The sequence below is a fragment of the Thunnus thynnus genome, chromosome 1 (genome assembly GCF_963924715.1).
Source record: "Thunnus thynnus chromosome 1, fThuThy2.1, whole genome shotgun sequence".
NCBI lineage: Eukaryota > Metazoa > Chordata > Actinopteri > Scombriformes > Scombridae > Thunnus > Thunnus thynnus.
Genome location: NC_089517.1, coordinates 6,320,775 through 6,340,681, shown reverse-complemented (window position 1 = coordinate 6,340,681; position 19,907 = coordinate 6,320,775). Strand labels below are relative to the sequence as shown.

The following is a 19,907-nucleotide window of genomic DNA, read 5'->3' as shown; positions in this document are numbered from 1 at the left end:
AGTTTATCAGTTGTGAAATCCGGAGGTCTTTTGTGTGGGACTGAAGCTGCTCGCAGTCAAAAATACAAGAGGATCTTTCTTGGAGCAGCGAGCAGGGTTTTAAATGTGTCTTTATTTATAAACCCTCAGCTGTTTCTTTCATCTCCCAGAAAGAAAAAAACACAGAGCCCTTGCATTCTTGTCTGGAAATATCCTGCTCTGACCATAGTTATGTTCAATTTCAACAGCCCTGCCCTCTCTGTGTGTTGTCTTCCACCTCACACAGCCTCTGTAGTTGCTGTGTAGGTTGCTCAGAGTGCAGTTGGTCTGGCCAGAGTGTGTTCACTGTGTATTGAGTGTGTTTGCTAAGCTTGGAATGTACTTTTTGTCTTAAGAGTGTCTTTAATGGCAATATAATGACACCAGCCTTTGATCACAATTTAAATATACATTGCATTTGTTGTGCTTTGTAGCAAATGCTATACAGATGCCTTTTGGGCTTAGTATCAAATGTGTTATATCCAATCAAGCGCAGCTGATACCAAAATCAATCCTGTAATTTTCACAATGAACCTGACAGCTACAGCTGGCTATTGTCCTTCAAATGTGTACTGCAAAGCAAAAAACCTCCTTTTTTGAGATGACTAAAGCTGCCTCATCTGTGTTGTGTGCTACATGAATTACAGCTGTGAGACCATTGTGTGAAATTGTACCAGAGTGCGGGCGATAAGGTGGCCCAGACAGAGAGGCTATCATCATGCCAGCCCTGAGTAGGTGGCTGTAATCACTGAGGTGCTCTCACATGGTGCAGTGGTTTTGGGTTTAGCAGTACACAAGCAAGTCTGGGTTAAAATGCAGCCAATCTCATATCTGAAGAAATACGGTGATCCAAGGAAATAAACCACTATCCAGTGCTAATCAGTGAAATAAATATCGGTGAATTAGCTTGAAAATGTCACCAAGTAACCTCAACTGTGGGCAGATCTAAGAGCCCGAGCATCACTCTGCTAATTTAAAGCATTATGTGTTGTATCTGTCCACTTTGTCACACATCAAACTGAATTTGAATCCCATTAACTGGGTTGTATCTTTTATGTTTCATGTCAAAGTTAATTGATACATAGGACCTACTGTTGTTATAATGTTGGTAGATGGAAACAAACTGTTACAGATTTTCTTTTGCAGATTTTATAGAAATGTACTTTTACAAAATGTGTATGGAATCATAGCTACTGATAAAACGGCTGTTAAGTAAAGCTGACTTGTTTGTAAAACTTTGACTGATGATGAGAACAGTATTTTATTTCTGCTTTGGCCAAAAGACGCATTGTATTTTTTGGATGTGTTAGATAACAGCAATTTTACTGAATTATTTCATTCTATATGTCTAACTATGGGAACTCACATTTTAAAAAGTAGTAATTTACAGTCACACACACTATTACATTACATTATTGTATTTATGAAATTATCAGGTGCTGCGCTGTGTGGCCACGATGCAAGCTGACTTCATCTATATGTGAATGAGTTGATTAGAAATGAGTTGGTTAAAGAGCAAAAACACAACAAGGCACAGAGGACAGAGGAGAGTTAACTTACTAGTGTTACCGCCTCCGCTAGTTCCGACCGTGTTGATGGTTGCCGGCACAGAGGATGATGGGTAAAGAAGCAGGTGCCCGTTTTCACAGCCCTGCTGCTGCTGATGCCAGCCTCCGCCCAGCCCCGAATCCCTGGAGCTCTGCCACCCATTGAGGCGGTCGTCCGAGCCGTAGCGCTGGTGGTGATGCAAAGAGTAGAGGTTGCCTGATGAAGAGTTGTTGGTGGAGGAGGAGGAGGATCCTGACGAGCTGAGGGTGGAAGGAGGTGTGGACTGGTGGTGGTGGTGGTGCGGCCCGGCGGGAGGCGGCCTCTCCAGTGAATCTCCCCTGGCGGCTGCCCTCTCCTCCAGGTGGTTGAGCCAGAGCGCCAGGGCGGCGCGGTCCTCCAGGGAGGTGGCGGGGTGGATGAGGGCGTAGGACAGGAGCTGGCGGGACTCTTCCAGGTGGTGGCCGTGCTCGATGGTGTGGGCCAGGATGCGTGGTAGCAGGCGCATGTACTCACCCTTAGCTTCTATGTTGCCGGGTTTGAGCAGTGGGAGATGGGTGAGGACAAGCGAGATGACACGTTCCTTAGGCTCGCTTTGCCATTGACTGATGACCCCTGTAAGAGGAGAGAAAGGAAGAAATTACACACCAGTAGCCCACCATTCACTACACTACAAGTGTCCAATATCAAGGTGTGTATGACTGTATGAATTCAAGAGTTATGGGTGACCTGACTCGACCACAGCGTTGAACAAATCAACACTAGATGCATATTCTGAGATTTCCGCATTACAGAGAATGCTGCTGCTGCACGATATCCAAAGGTGGTAGCAAAGGATAATGTAATTGCTAGATGGACAGATGGATTAGTAGACACATGTGAAGTTAAAAATAGAAGACACCAAGATGACATCAGGCCCACTACATCGTCATCCTTCTATTTTGTTCTTTCTCTAAATATACATAACCTGGAGGTCATGGAGCTCTATTGTTGTCCGAGTCAGTAGGCCGTTAGGAGCCCATTCCTATCATCTTGGACCAGGGCTATAGATACCAACAGGTCAGGGCAACAGCTTTGGACAACCACACAAATAGAGACGGGACGCAACAGGACGCAACCAGGCCTCACTTCCTGCTCGGGAGATGTGTGCATCGGTGCCTGTGTGAATTTGACCACTGTGGTCATTCTTAACCCTAAGGATCTCGTCTCTAAATCCGACTTATGAGGTGAAACTAGAAAATACATCTGCCAGCCCTTCTGTCCAAAGATATCCCAATGTCACAGTCTACTTCGTGGTGACATACAGCTCTCTCTGCCATGTCGAGTGGACAGCTGCAGCACTGACGGGGCAGATGGAAGACCACAGACCCTGAAGCCTTCCAAACAAGGTTCACATTCAGTTCATCCCATGAGAGACAACCAGAGCTCAGAGATTAAATAATTGGGACTTGAACCTACTCACAGGATGGGCAGTTTTACACAAACACACACATGGATGAGCAGCATGTCTGAGTTAGGTTTGAAATCTTATTCAACTACGTAATGATGCAATTGCAATAAATATACACTACAATATACAACAATCATACAATAACTGTACTAAGATGAGAACGTATAAGGGAATTTAATCATCCATAATATAGTTGGGGCACTTACAAGAGAAAGATTTAAAAAATAATCATCAAAGTTGATGCAGCGGAGGCCGAGACAATCCCAACTATGCAACTTAATGGCGTCTTTCATTAGAGCCTTACTGCCTCCTCCTGATGACATCACCAAGGTTTGTTTTGTTTTTTTTCTCAAACTTTAGAAAGCTCCCTCCAGAGCCGCAGATGATGTTATACATCTGTTTTCTTAGGGCTGAGGAGTACTCCTCGTGATGAGTCAACTGTACTCCATGTGTAAAATTTGCGGAGCGCCCCTTTAACCACTGTAAACTTTATGCTACTGAGCAGCTAGTTTTTCAAATGTCAGATGCCCTGTATGTGATCTGATCTGTTTTTAATACTTTTGAGACGGCGCCAAAGACAATTCCTGTATATTGACATTGTCTATTTATATCATCAGGAGTGTTTTTATCATAATACCACAAAAACCTTTAGCTTCAGTCTGCATGCTCGGTGGTTTCCGAATCAAAATAAACTTTTTCTTTTTTAACTCTTAGAACACAATAGAAAGATTAATCTGACTGCTGGATCTGGCTTCTCAAAAACCCGTGAACAGGAACAGAAAAGGTTCCTAATTGTAATTTCTCACTCACTCGTTTTAAGTTCACAGGCATTTTATGAAAATGAAAGGGGGATTTTTGCCTCTGAGGTCATGTGTGTGTCACATCTACCAAGATGGGGCTGGATGAGCCAGCTGCCCGTTTCACACAGGCTGGCTTCCAACAAAACAGGCTCCATGTCAGCTAATGTGGATGAGTGACGTGAACCGGGCCGTAGGCTGTCGCAAAGTTCAGCTGACGACCGCCACAGAGAGTGACGGAGAAAGCGTGAGGAGAGAGGAGGTGGTGGGGGAGACTGAGGTAGAGGAGGTGGGGGAGACTGAGGTAGAGGAGGTGGGGGAGGCTGAGGTAAAAATGAGTTTTAAGAGCGAGGAGGAGAAAATAAATAAAGGGTGGGAGTGAGGAGGAGAGAGTGAGGGGAGCCAGGGAGTTACTCCACTCTGCTCCAGTGATGACGTAATCCTTCATTCCTTTGAATGAGGCAAGCCTCGCTCCATCTGAGAACAGGAATTGTTCCATGATTAAAACTCATTTATTTCCAAATGACTGGAAAACATTAAGATGTAAGAGATACACTGATACACGCTCTAAGAAAACTTATAGAGGCAGTAGTGCACTTCCAACCTTTGAACATCATCATTTTCACTTTTTACATCATTTCAATAAAATGATTTAAACCGTTTTACATTTTTGTGGTAGTCTAAGGGCCGGGTTTACTAGAAAAGAACTAGAAATTGACGGACACATCCACCCCAACATTATGTCATTCTGACATTAGAAAGGTGGGGGCGTGGGAGGCGTTTCTGAAGCTGTTCCACCATCTGACAAGCACTTCTGATTAAATATACTAGTGACTTAAGGAAAAAAGCTTTTCTACTACCACAAATTACACAAACACCATAAAAAGGGCTGACTAATCTTTTATTATCACAAACTCAATAACCAATGGCAACTGAAGAGTCACAAGCTAAATATGGCAAAAACTGACATCACTACCTCATCATAGTACTGAGATTTTTTCTGAATTAGTTGTCTAAAACAGCAACATGTCATATTCTAGTTTTAAAACATGCTTCATATAATCTGTGGAAAGCATTCTGTGTAGGCCTATTAAAACAATCTGAAGCCATTACGTGCTCCGTTTCATTTCTCAACTACATAAAACACTTCCTCAGTTGCTCCTCGCAGAGCAAACTTTTCAATCACAAGATAATTGATGATTGTGGTGTATTTCAATTTGCTCAATTTTCTCACAGTCACCATTTGTTTGAAAACTAGAGGTGTGGCCAAATAATTCTTTCAGAAATATCTGACAATATCACAGACTCTTCTACTACCTAGTTGTCAGCTATTTTCATAAAATATTAAATGGTAATGTTGGCCTTAAACACCACATGCAACCTTGATAAATGAGTCTGGAAAGTAACGCCATGCAGAAGAAAATCTCCTGTACATTGTAGTTTTATATTTAGTACACATGTTAACACAGTAATCTTGTGTAAAAGTGACTGTTCATTCCTTCTGTCTGTGAATTCAACAAAGCAGAGAGATCTCAGGAGTTTTCTCTTACTCCTTCCACACAAACCCACAAATTCAGAGCCAACAGGAAGTCTCATCACCCTCTCATGAACTCCTTATTCACAGTCGTGATACTTTCTAACTCAGAAGGTCACTGTGCTAGAGAAGTTAAAGATTGTGAGGCACAAAGAAAAAAACTGTTTAGCTCTGAGATATTGAGTTCACTTTGTCAATAAATGTACCGGCAAGTTAAATAAAAAACTATACATGAATGTTAATATAAATGTGGTTCAGTAATAATCCTTTTGCCATCCAAGATTATATCTGTTGAATACATATGTGCCCTTCTATAAGGACAGTACTTTTGCCAACAAAGAAGAGAGAGATGTGGCTTTCAGACTCCTGATTGTTTGGCCTTGGCATTGGGAAGTTGTAGTGAACCTTGGAGGGGAGAAGTCACAGATAAAACGTGTGCTAAAATTGTGCTTTTTGTAATCTTTGTAAATTTCAGGAGAGTGTTAACCAGAGGCTAAATCTGTCCTCTCTGAATAAAACCTGTTGTTTTTTTTTTAAACCAGATGAGAATATCTGAAAAGAAGATATGAAAAGTTAACACCTACAAGTCAGGAGGACACTTCAGGCTTATTGACCTCTTCCACCGAAGTTAAAAGGTCAAGGAGTTCGCCTTGGAGCAGTTCCCTTCGCACCGAACAGACATGCAGTATGTCTCACCACTCAGAGGGGTCGAGGGAGTCACACCCAGCCTGGTGTAAAGGTCAACTGCTAGTAGAAACACCGGGCTACCTCTTTACACAAATGGACCAGATTCTACCCAGCATGACAGGGACACAGAGAGAGAGAGAGAGAGAGAGAGAACTGTGCAAGTGTGATGCAGGGTTTTCCCATGCATGTCAGACTCTTTCCTTCACTCCTCTCCCAGCATGGTCGCTCCCACCCTGAGGCCTGAGGGGAAAGTGCTAACTTCGTCCAACTGGAGTAAAACAGAGGGGAGGAGAGATGAGGAGAGGAGCGGTTAAACTGAGGTTACGACACTGACGGAGGAGGGAAACACTGCGAACACAGATACCGTTCCACCTTACACGGCAAGACCAATACCTCGTTTTCTCCCTTGTGTCTGCTGTTTCTGACTCACAGTCTGCATCCCATCTGCGAGGATGCAGCAACAGGCCTCGTACTATCGTTATACACATGTTGGTTCCATGAATAACAGAAAAAACAAAAAAATATTTCAGAATGAAGTCAAAATTAGGGTTGTGAGTGTCCCATACAGTCTAAAGGGAGTAAACACTAAAACTCAAAGTGAAAGAAAGTGATTATAGGGAATTCAGCCAGACAAAGGATGTAAAGTTTGTTCTGTCATGCCAGACAGAGACAGGGGCATGCTGGTAACTGATGAATCACAACGGCATCACTGAGAAGAAATACTTAAAACGAAAGTCAGACATAGACAAACACCGAAACCTCAGACAGAGAGAGAGTCATTTGTTCGGGGGCTGACACAGCATTTCCCTGTTGTGGACAATGTGCACTGGTGAACTCTGTGTGCCATCCTGCCCTGGCACTGCCCTCTGACACCCTCTTTGGCATCACAACAAGGGTGCTGCTTTCAACACAGCCCCCCGCCTCTCCAAGTACAATTCTTATCCTGTCAGTCCCTCATCGACCTGCCCCGACTTTCTTCCACAACCTTGCCGCTTTGAACGCGTTGCAGAAAGGGCAACGGAAACAGAAAGCAGACTGATAAGGAAGTCAGCGGTTCACTGTGTGTTCACATTACGAGAAACTTGGTCAATCTGTTGCTATATTCTAACTGACGGTACATGAAGTAAGAGGCTCTGATTTCATCCCAGCAGTGATTTGCAGCTACTAGGTTCTGAAGTTATTTAGCTGCTTTCATCAACATACATCAATGTTTATTAAAAAGTCAATGTAAATGTTGGACTTGACAGGTTGAACTACTTCTTGTGTAATGGGGAAGAGGACGACATAGCTGTTGATTGCAGATGACTGGAAAGCTTATTGATGTGTTTCCCTACCCACGATACCAATATTGTCCACATCGAGTCTCATACAGACAGGTCCATTAACCCTCCTCTCATAGGACAGGTTAATACAGCAACAGTGCATTTAGTCAATTCAGTTTCTATCCATCTTTGGCATTTGAAGGTCATTTTAATGTCTGTACACGTCCTAATGTTTACTTTCAACCATGAGGCAAAACCTCTGTTAGGAAACTTTTGTGGCTTTATTATCTGGGGTGAAAAACACTTACAAGAGGCCACTTTGAGATCACAAAGCTAGGTGCATCCAGGTGTCAGTCCCTCAAAATCAAAGATGAAAGGTGTCTCTCTAGACCTCCACCAACAAACAAAAAGGTACCAATTTCTAAATCCATGGTCACAAAACATAAATAAAATGTAGGAAGACACAAGAATTACACAGCCTCATAACCAGAATGAACTATTTTGTTTTAGATTTTATTATTCAACCTGACTTTGTCTTTATTTTTGTTTTATTTTGCCCTAACCTATAAGTAACAAGTGACGGTAACAAAGCTGCAGTAGAAGCTGCTAGAAGCACTTAACAGCTTAACAATCAAACAAATATTTGGATTGTTATTTCTGTAAGTCAACTCACAACAACCTATACAGTTGAATCAATCTCATCCACAGTTCTATGGCCATTTTTCTTGCTCTGACGTAAGAAGATGACGTCCACCTTTCTTTAACCCACCCAAAAAGCTCTGATATGGAAACAATTAATGAGCACAACACCAGACCTATCTGACTCTCAGATCTCTGACCTCACAGAGGTCTGGAACCAGACTAACAACATGTGCGGTGTTTGAGTAAGTGACTAATTTTCTCCTTAACTGTAAGACATTTTGCTCAGCTATCTCTATCAATATAACACTGTGCTACTACGTGTACAACAAGTTCACTCTCGTCTCTGAGCCCTGTTCTAGGGAGCTCTGACGTAATACTCAGATGACGTAGATGCAGCCGAGTCAGTTTTAGGGAATAAAGGTGATTAAGGAATTCTAAACAGAATAAGATATTAGATTAAAGTGGATCAATAAAAGCAGCCATCTATCCTTCACGTGGAAATCAGAGCAGTCTGTTAATGACAATGTAAATACTGACTTGGGTTTAGGTGAGTATTCACTAACACTATTTAAATACTGCTATTTTCATGTAGGGTCAAAGACTAATTGTGACAAAATTGTATTAATAAAGATAATTTACTTAGATAGAATAGGAATAAATCAGTGAATCATTGAAGAAAACAGGATACAATTATTTTATATTTCAAATGACAACATTCCTGGAAAGCAATTTGTCACTTGGCTCAATTATCATTCTTTTTTTATTAGATACTTAATTATTTGTACAGATGTATGATTGCTTATTTAATTGGTTTACAATCTACTTATCATTTTAATTTAGATATTAATAATTCTTCCCCTCAAGTTTCTTCTACTAGCTCCATTTTTAATGACAAAAAAGTACCGTACTATATCACAAGACTCCTGTATTCGCTGTGACACAGTAGCCTCTTTTAACTGCACATTTTACTTTACTGACTGTAACTGTGGTGAATTAGCACAGGATTCAAATCACTGACAAACAGGAGTGTAACAGTGACTCAGTGGTCTGAGTTAGCTGCTCATCTTCCTCCTCTCCCAGGTTTTTTCTAATTCCATCAAATCGCAAACAAAAAGCCAGCAAGCAACAAAAAACTCTGAAAATCTCCATAATCAATATTTATCACATTACATCTTCAAGCAATATGAATCCCCTGCAAATAAGGAGCCAGAACCTCGAAGCAGCAGATGATCACTGGGTTTAACTTTGACCCTGAGCTGGATACAGCGTGCCCTCTTCACCTCCGACTCTGTGATCACAGGACACAAGTGACAGTGGTGGAAACAATGTGATTGTTTTAGCTCATTTGTTACACATTGGTTATGTGCAAACACTCACACCCTCACACACGTGGAGCCTGTTGGACACATGATTCCTCTCGTTCTAAATATAGATGGGTCAACAGCTCACAAAGCCACAACAAGGCAGCTAGCACAACAGATAAGACCATATTAGTGGTCAGCAAAGGGACACAATGACACATTAACTTCCAACCGTACTGACAATGACACACCAGCTTTGAGAGAGAAGAGCGAGTGTTTGTCGGAGAGAGAAAGAGAGACGAGGAGGGAGAATGTACGTACACATAGAGTGCATGTGGAAAGGTGTGTAAGTGTACACACTTGACCCCAGCTCACGCCTAAAAAAAACCTTCCATATCAACCGCTGTGAGGTTGCATAAACATAAACTAGTGTGTGTGTGTTTCTTTACAACATTTCCAGACACTGTCACAAGATCAACAGATTACTAAAAGCAGGTAAATGTAGGGTTTTGAGGTTAGGTTTAGGTTTAAGATTAGGATTAGTGGTTAGGGTTAAGGTTAGAGCTATAGCTGAGGTGTAACTGAGGAGGGTGAGGTCCATGGAAATTTGTCACAAGCCTGTGTATGTGTGTTTTTGTGTGTGTGTGTGGCCTCTAAACCTCTGTCCTGTGCGTCTCCTGTTAGCAAAACAAACATGAGGCTAGCTCACTCTGTCCCACTACCGGCTACTAACTCTAGCTGTTGTTGATTCAACACCGAGTCCGACACAGTGTGTTCCCTTTACCAACCAGAGGACAGCAATGTGAGCGAAAGCGAGAGAGAGAGAGAAGCTGACCAACAATAAACAGAGCAGGGGGCTTAATTTAGGAAAGGACCTGCCAAGAAGGTTAATATGAGCTCGCTGAAAAACACAAAGAGAGAGAGAGGGAGAGGGGAAGGGACTCTGAAAGGTCCTGGAGTTGACTTTTTAAACTATAAATGAATTACAACACAGTTATACAGCATAGACTCGGAAACACACACACATATAAAACAAGACTTCCAGATTTTATGGCCAGACAAAGGCTGTGGGGAAGGAATTTGTAAAACACAGTTTGGACCACTTAGAGGAAGTTGTGGAAGGGAGAAAAGGGAGATAGGGTGACTTAAGGAGAACAAAGTAAAGAAAGAGAGTAGTAGATGGTGGAGTGAAGGGTGGGAGGGGGTAGAAAGGAAAAGTTCCCGCTCCTGCTTTCCGAGTGGATTCTCCAGCTCAGCAGTGGGGAATGTGCTGGCATACCACAGAGCCTGCTGCTGAAGAATGCAGTGATTCCTAACGGATCCACAGCCGAGCTCACACACACACACACACACACACACACATATACACACCCCAAACCTCAGTCCTTTCCCCACTCTGTACTAAACTTCCACTTAAACGATGAGTACGATGGGTCTGACCGGATATGGGACCCTCGTCACACCGCGCATAATGAGCCATAATATCACCGTCTCTAGCCGTTTACACAAAACACTGACATGGGATGCTGGTCAGGCAGTATGTCACATGTATGAGTGCTTAATGTCTTCATTACAACTCTGACACTGGAACTATTAGGAGGGGTTTTTTTCCACAGGCATATTTTCAGTTTCTCTTTCCCCCTAAAGTGAAACCTTACAGATCTTATTCCATGTAAATTAAACCACAATTAAATTAGTAGGAGGAAAAACAAAACAGACAAAAATAAACTTTATCATGCAATCCAAAACGTGGGGGGTACGTATGGAGGCTATGACTTTTCTTTCTAGATATCAGGTTTTAAACTTGAGGGCTTGACAGTCCCTGTGTTACATTACATTGAGTGTTGCATTATGATTTGTTTATAGCCTTAATGTTGATAAGCTAGCAAGCTTCTTCAAGTGTGTTGAGTCTATTACAGTTGCTCAGTCCTAAATGTGTTTATTTAGCCCAGTTTAACCTACCAGAGTTTCTCATGATACTGTCACGCTTATGCAGGCAAGTGAACCCAAATGCAGAAACAACAGGCAGGTGACAGGAACTGAAGAAAATGATTATTTAATTACCAGACTCTGGTTACTGGAAGACGAAGACAAAAACAGACCTGACTGATTAGAAACATAAGGAGCAAAAACAACAGCTGCAGACACCAGGATACATTGATTACTATGAACTCACAAACAACAGACAGGTATAAATACACAAGGAACTAATCACAGAACAAGACACAGCTGAGTGGGGGCAGACGCTGGAATAAAGAGGGAAACCCGAGGATTGCTTAACAATGAAGACAACGAGGGTGCGGCAGACAACGACCAGGGCAAGGCTAACGAGACTAAACAGAGAGCAGGTGTGCAGGGGAACAACAAAACAATCTTGAAACAGATCACAATAACATTTATGTCGATAACGACGATAAACTCTTTTTACTTGATATGGATGGATATAACAGCTTATCACAGCAGAAATAAACACGACAACAGCCAGTCAGTCCGCAGTTTTCAGCCTGCATGTCAAAGTACACGCCCATTTCCTACCACAGCTAACGAGGCTACGCTAGTGCTATCATCATGTCTAAAGTAAGGTTAGCTGAAAAAAGCTGCTCTAACTCACGGACACGTTTCTCTAGTAAAGACATCGCCATCGTTTTAACAAGGCTGCTTTGACTGCAAACCAAAAAGCTAACTGCTAAGCTAGGTTAAGCTCGAAGCTAGCAAACAGAGTAAGCTAGTGTTGTTTTATAAAGAAAACTAGCGAATCTAATGATATGTGAACTAAACAGAGAATAACGTAGTCAGTAAGATGAATGAAGAGGTTACAGCAGAATATATACTGTATATATATAAAAGATGTAGCATAATGACTGGATTACAATTTTGCTCAGATTTCTGCCTCTAAAACATTTGAGATGTAAAACCAGTACATAATTAATATCTTTTAAATGTATTTTATCTTAGAGTTGTTGTTTTATCTTACAGTGTATGAATATGTCAGGGCCTTCGTGATCCAGTTGTTTACTTTTTTTTTTGTCTTGGTTGAACTTCTAAACATTTGAGATGTTTGCTGCCTTGTCAAAGGAATCTGATGTGATAGTAATCACAGTTTTCTAGTTTTATTTACATTATTTTAATAAGTTTCAAAGCAAACTAACTTGTATTGTTTCGTTATGGCAGATGAAGCATGTTTGCAAAGTTAAATGTTTACATGTTATTCTATTTTCTATGTTAATAAACTATATTCTTAAGTTTAACTGATGAACCCTCTGGTTTCTTCAGGCTTCAGGCATTATCAGGATACTCTTCAAACTGGCAGCATTATCAAATGATATATATTGTGATAAATATTGATGTTGATCAATATGGAAAAAAATATCGTAATCATATTTTATGCCATATCACACAGCCCTATTACAAACTGACAAGAATAAAATCAAAGCAAAGCAGAGATAAAACTTAAGAAAGTCCTGCAGCAACACCAAGCTCAAGCTTTACACAAACAAACACAAATGACAGTTATCACAAACAACTTGTATACAATACATACAAACCACACACAGAGCAACAGGAAAAAAAAACCCCAAAACACAACAAGTCCCGAAACACAGAGTCCATGTCACTGATGGCTTGTGTAACATGTTTGGTTGCCAAGGAGAAAAACTGATGAGTGAAAACAAGTCAAAAGCGTCAAAACAAACCGAGAACCAAATCATCTGCCAAGAAACAATTACAGATTTCAGACGGCGTCATGATGAGCTCAAAAAGAGTCTGAAAAATGCTGCAACAGAAATTCATTAAAAGCCTGACAGGAGAGTGTATCAGTGAGCGACTGATCAACAGAAAGAAGAGTTAGTTGCACTTTAAACAACAACAATCTGCATGAATGTAGGTTAGGTATATTAAATAGTTCACTTTTACAAGAGAAACACTTCAGTGATGAAGACTATCTGATCCATGAACTACTACATCTAGTTTCCCAACATAACTAGTCTGATCAATTGTTTCTCATCTTCAAAAAATCTATTCCTCCTCCCAAAAACAGGTGTTGGAAAAGAAGGCTGTCATTTTATATTTAGGGCCAAAACCATAACAGTGCAAATCTTGTTTGTCATTCACAGCACATCAATCACATTTAATGGACTCAGGTGGGCTTGGACTTTGTTATGTGGCAAACACTGGAGTGCAAGAATGAAGATGAAGACTGTGTAATGGTACTTGGATGCTGGATGTTGTGAAATATGCAGATATTTGTGGAGCATTTGGGGGCATTTGCATTAAAGAAGAGCCTAAGAAAAGGGTTGGCTGCATAAAAGAAACTCAAAAAACTCCTGGTATATTACCTTGTGATGTTTATTACTTCTCTTTTTGGTTGCACACATAGGGTATAGCATAACTCCTTGGCTATTTGCATTATAACACTATTTTTTATGTTTGTGAGATGTATAAAAACCCGTAGGAGAGACATCTGAGGAAGTGTGCAAATGTTCCTACTGCTTTTTTGCCTATCAGCATAGCCACCACCCAAAAAACTACTTTTACTTGGTGAATCATATCCAGGATGCAGTGATACTCTGTTGAGGCAAGATAGTTTATGGGATCTGTGGTTTCATCTCTGTGGTTGGAAAAATCAAAAACCAGATTCTCTGAAAAAGCTACATAAACCCTTTGAAAAGCAGGTGCTGGGATAATCCCGGCCCTGTTGCTCTCAGTTTCAACCCCTTTGGTCTTGACTCAACACACAGTCCCACCCAACACTCCATCCCCATGCATCAGAGGTCTGGCTAGGGTGGGACCCATCGGACTACACTGAAACAAGGAGGGAAGCTGCACTCTTTATTCGATCAGCTTTAATCGCTCGTTACGAGCTGACACACATACAAAGACACATTTCAAGGAGCGTCTTCAAGTCACACAGACTGGGGTGATTCAAGTTTATAGCAGGGAAAGGAAAGAAGAGGGTGAAAGAGAGACTTTAAAAATAAAGGATTGGGTGTAAATAAGGAAGAGAAAGAAAGAAAAAACAGAATGTTAGAGGGACAAATGAATTAAAAGAGAAAAAGGCAGTAAAGGACCTTGAGTAAGAACACGTGAGAGGGAAAGATGGAGAAAGCAACAAGCAAAAGAAACTAAAAATAAAAATGTGTAGAAAAGAAACAAAACAAACAAAAGTTTTAAAGAAAAGTTGAAACAGCAAAAAAACCCCAAGGAATAAAAACTGGTTTACAACTCAAAAAAGAAATAAAGAAAATAAAGAAGAATAAAAGAAACAGGAAACAAGCAAGAAAGAACAAAAAGAGTAAAAGTTAAAACAGAGAGAGAGAGAGAGAGAGAGAGTGAGAGAGTGAGGGGCTGGTGGGACAGTGTGTATGTGCAGTGAAAGAGGTGTGGTACAAGAAATATAGGATATGAATGATCTAATGCTATATGCTGTATCGCCCCACCCAGAGAGAGAGAGAGAGAGGGAAGGAGGGAAGGAAGGAAAAAGAGAGCCCATGTCCTGACAAGAAGTGCAGGCAGGCTCCCACAGGCCCTAACACAAGCTTAGGGGCCCTGTACACACACACACACACACACACACACACACACACACACACACACACACACACACATGTGTGGGGATAAGGGAGGAGAGAAGGAAGGGGGTGGATATAAGACACAGCAAGACAGAGTGGAGATTTCATCGACGTCATCAGGTTTTCAACTGAGGGAGGATAAAGAAGAGAAAGAGACGGTACATTGAAAAATAAACAAGGTGGTACAATCAATCGTGGAATAAACAAGAGGCAGAAAAAACAATAGACAAAAGAAAGAGAAAACGAGGGAAAAGACAACAGAGAAACTGAGAGAAGAGAGAGACTGTTCGAGACGGAGTTTATGTTGTGTGATCAGTCTGACCTTGGCCTCAGTTTGACCTACTGACATAACCGCTGGAGAGAAGACGAGGAGGAGGAGGAGGAGGAAGAGGAGGAGGACTCTTTGCTCCTGTCTAGTCTAAAAATGTTTTTTAAAGTTTAGACATTTCCTAGAATGACTTTAACATTCCGAAGGGAAATGACTTTATGCCACATTCACGACATATCAGACAGTCTATATTTACAAGCTGCCGCGTGAGAAAAAGCGTGCAGTGAGAATAAGCGTTTATTTCAGCTGTTAAAACACGTGAAGATATGGCACGTTTTTAATAGCTACAATTTCCTGAATAAAGCTGAATAAAAGGAGCTATAAAGCCCACGGTTTGTTTCAATCTGGTTTACATTGTTGCTGACAAAAATATGTGTGTGAGAGCAGCTAATTTAGGCTACTTTTACATTTTCATGGTGTGACTACAGAGCTTTCAATGAAGATAAAAATGATACGCAAATTCTCCCGAGTCAAAACACTCATATTCCTGACATGGCATGAATGAAGCATAACTTGCTGTTGTCCAGTAAAATGAGACGTATATGGATACAGCTTTCATAAAATGAAATGAAATCCACAAATTATCTAAATTTACCCTGAAAAACAATATACATACACCAGCAACACCAGCCTTTAAGCAGTGTTGTTTGTTATTCTTTTAAGGTCAGCTTCAGCTGCCGAGGTGAACATTAGGACAAGTTTAAGCTTTGAGGCTAAACTGTAATAGGTCACCTGGGAGAGTGTTGAAACTGAGGAGGAAGAAGAGAGCAAAGAGAGAGAGAGAATCCATCCCTGTCCATCTAAATAATCAGTGCGTCAGTCATCGTGCCAGACAGGTGAGGCTGAGTGAGAGGAAACAGGCAGTCAAGCTGTCAGGAAACTACTCAGCAGGTGATTTACACTGCTCTCTCTCACTGACTCTCTCTTACACACACACACACACACACTGCTCTGATCTGGATATTTGGACAATAGACAGATTTAAACAAACACAACTGACATACATCCGCTTTGTCTTAACATGCAGTACGTGCACTTACTGACAGTAAGCAAGCCCACTTCTTAAACCTCAAGTATATAAAAAAACAGGTTTCCGTCAATCAAAAGAGACGGAGGTGCGTTTATATCAAAGACACACCTGTGGTCCGTTTTATGTGTGTTATGTATGGTGAGTACCGTCTTTAAAAATAATCAACATCACCACAGATGAATTTTCATCTATACACATCACCTAGAATTATGAGAAATACTATATTACTCAAGATCTGTGAAAACATCAGATTAGCACACAGTCAAAGAAATGAAAACTGTGCATCCTGATCATAGTTCAGTAATAAAAGCTTAGCTGTCTAAACAGCAGCTCTCCTATGAGGCTGCTGACAGCATTGTCAGCTGATGTAGTGATCATACTGGAAAGCAGTAGAGACCTCAGTGTCAGCATCTGGTTCACAAGTAATCTTCGACTTCGCTAACATTCAGCAGTGGAGTGATGAGAAGAAAGGAGTGAGAAACGAGGCAGGTGTTGCTCTGCTATCATCCTTCTGTTTTTCCATTACAGTCAGGTTAACAGTTGGGTTATTTTGAGACAAGATAGAGTTTGCCATGCTGTTTTCCTCTGTTGCTCTGTGTACAATGACACACCTTAAAAAAAAAAGAAAAAGAAAAAAGAAAAAGTCCAACAAGTTGCCCGACAACATGAACTTTAAATTAGAGGCTCCTCAACTGATCATTCGAATCATCGACATTCAGGGGGCCGACCGACTGTTTTTATTGGTCATCATCCACACCCAAATGGTTAGTCAGAGCTTTCCTGCCACATCACTCTTCTCCCATCATGGAAACCAGGGAACATTACAGAAAACACCACAGGCTACAAATCACTTCTCCAAAAGGAAATCATTTGCAACGTCTTTTATGATATGATATATTTCATGATAAAAAAATGTCTTTGATGCTGTAGTTAAGATATAAGGAACACTTTCAACGGGTTAAATGTGGAAACTGGCCCACTTTCTCACATCCCCAGGACATACTGAAGTAAGGCATTGCATGGCCACTCCTGCATTAAGATCACAGGAGGAACTTCTGCTGTATGAAATCAGTGAAAGATCAATCGTGTCTCCGGAGCGCTTCAACAAAGAGATGAGAGAGAGACTCCTGTGACCCATAATAGAACAGGAAGCGGAACACCTTTTCATAGCAGTCTTGCATCACCACAGCCAGGACACCTGATCAAATTATAGAACTTTATATAAAGCACAGCTCTCATCTGGTTTTCACATTGTGTGTGTGAGTCTGTGTCTGCATGCAGCAGTGTTGGTGTACAGTAGGTGTAAAGTAGGTCTTTTCCTCTTGGCTGCTTATTTATTTATACTGTGTAATGTTTAAGCAGTGGCCAAGATGTGAGTGTGTGTGTGTGTGTGTGTGTGTGTGTGTGTGTGTGTGTGTGCGTGCATGGTTATACCGAAGTGGGAAGCACCTGCTTGTGTAGATGAGTTAAACATGTTTGCCGGTGCGTGTGTGTGTCTCCCTTCCACGGGAAAAGGAAAAGCATCATCACGGCTACTGTACACGCCAGCATCCTGTTTTAGTGGCTTCTCCAGACTACAGTGCTCTTCGCGACGTCTGACATCATTCCACATCCACTCTGACCCTCTTTCAAACAGGTTCTTCCACGTCAAGAAATCCAGGTGGTGTCTTACTTTAAAGTTTTGCCGCTGCATCAACTCATTCCTCTATTACATGATTTTTTCCTTTGGATGTTAAGTCTTCCTTCTGGAGAAATGTGAAGCATATTAATAGATTCGGGCATCATGTTTTAAGTATCTATTCTTGTCAAAAACAGACATCAGGCATTATTTCCTGTCTGACAGACGTAGGGGGGCGAAGGTCATACTTTCTCTCAGATACAATTCCTCTCTGCCCTAAAAAGATGGATACCTATGACTTTTTTCCCACAGTTTAAAAACTCAAATATCATAGCTTGAGTTTGGCTAAATTATTTCTATAATTCACATCTGTACCACAAACATTTCTGTCTCTCTGTCCTGCAGAAGCACTTGTTGCAGATTACTAGATAAATCCTTAATTTGTGTGTTTGGGTAAGTTAAGAGACCAGATGATGGGTTTTTATTGTCTCTTCTTTTTCCCAGCAGTGGGGGAGGTTTCCTAATAGAAGGGCACAGCTTCTGTATGAATGGAGAACAATTCTTTGCTATCCCTTACCCCAACCCCCCCGCCCCCGTCCCTCCTTCCCATTTCCTCTTGAGTCTTTCATCAACATCCCCTCTTCTCCCCTGCTGCAGGAGTAACTGGTGGTTGGAGGTCTGGAGGAAACAGGGTGGGGGCTGAAAGCAGAGTAGATGATTTGTAGTCTACCTGTGGAAGCGTATGTAGCGCTCCAGTGTTGGGGAGGCTCTGAATGTGGCAGTCGCAGCTATGCTGGGAATGTGAGCCTCGGCTCTGCCAGGGCTGGACCGGAGAAGCCCACAACTCTATTTAAGGAAATGGCAGTCAGGGGCCCATCAGCCGCTCTCTCTCTCTCCCTCTCCATTTCTCTGTCTGTCTCTCGCTCTGCTCAAAGCCCCCCTTCCGTCCTTGTACAAGAATGATAATTATTTTCCTTTCTGGAAGAAAGGTTTATTTCCGTACCTGCTGGGAAGAAGGAGAACACACACACACATATGCGGACACACGCAGACACACGCAGCAGTGCACTGGTGGTGTGGTTTTGGGTAATAGTTTCTGGTACATTTAGGAGCTTAATAGGGATGTGTGTTTGTAAACTGCTTTAGTACTGCGGTCTGCCAAACAATAACAACAACAACCACTCAAAGAGAGACGTCTGAAAGAAGGTGAAAGTTTCAGTCTGCTTGTAGAAAAGATGCTGACACAGAAGGAATATAGGCATCTTTTAATGCTAATGCTAACGTTGGCCTTCATACTATATAATACAGGAGAAAACATGCTATCACACTGAAGTTAGATAGATGGCTTTCAATAAATATCTGTTATCTGATATCAATAGTTCCCTTGTGATATAATGAAGGTTCCTCCATCACTACAACACAGAGACTGTCTGAAAAACCTGCCACTCAAATTCAAACACTGAATAGTTGTTATGGGTCACCCTGTGTTTAAAAGACAGAATGTGAAAAATGTGAACCTATCTTATAACAACACTCACACACCTTTATGTACTTTGAAACAGTTTCTGCACTGTAATTGTTCCCCATATCCATTCTGCACTTCCTAATGCAGTTGGTTTTGGAGCTTATTGACATTTTAATCGACATAAACCTGGTGATATCTTCCGATATCAGAGCAACTGTTGGTTTCGGTCTTCCAAATCAGCTGCGTCTGATTCATAACAAACATTTAGACACATTTGATTCTTGTGAGCAGACCTGCGGCTCTTGTGGTTCAGCGTGTAATAACAACACAACCAGCTCTGAACAAACTGGTTTGACCACGCCAGTGTGTCTACTGTCTACAGCCCATTCAGACTCAACTATGTGGGTCTTTCCGGCTACATGGTCACTCCTGGACCTCTATGTGAGATTGTGTGCTTGTGTGCATTGTCCATGTGATACAGAAAAAGCCTGTGATGTATATTTGAGTGTCATGTGGACAGACAGGCAATTTACCCAGCATCCTCGGCTGCCCGCAGCCTGAGGGATATGGCCTCAGCATACAGCTGTAACACCATGTGAGTAGATAGAGCACAAACACACACACACACCCATTCAGACCCATTCAGAAAAACACGACAGCACA

At 41.6% G+C, this 19,907-nt stretch overlaps 1 protein-coding gene across 2 annotated transcripts in view; it reads right to left on the bottom strand.

The window, feature by feature from the left end:
• samd4a (sterile alpha motif domain containing 4A) overlaps window positions 1-19,907 on the bottom strand; it is a 61,026-nt gene that overhangs the window by 27,250 nt on the left and 13,869 nt on the right. For both annotated transcript variants that reach the window (XM_067614498.1, XM_067614582.1), the window contains exon 3: window positions 1,579-2,178. In XM_067614498.1, the coding sequence (XP_067470599.1) occupies window positions 1,579-2,178 (600 nt within the window). The remainder of the gene's footprint in view (window positions 1-1,578; window positions 2,179-19,907) is intronic.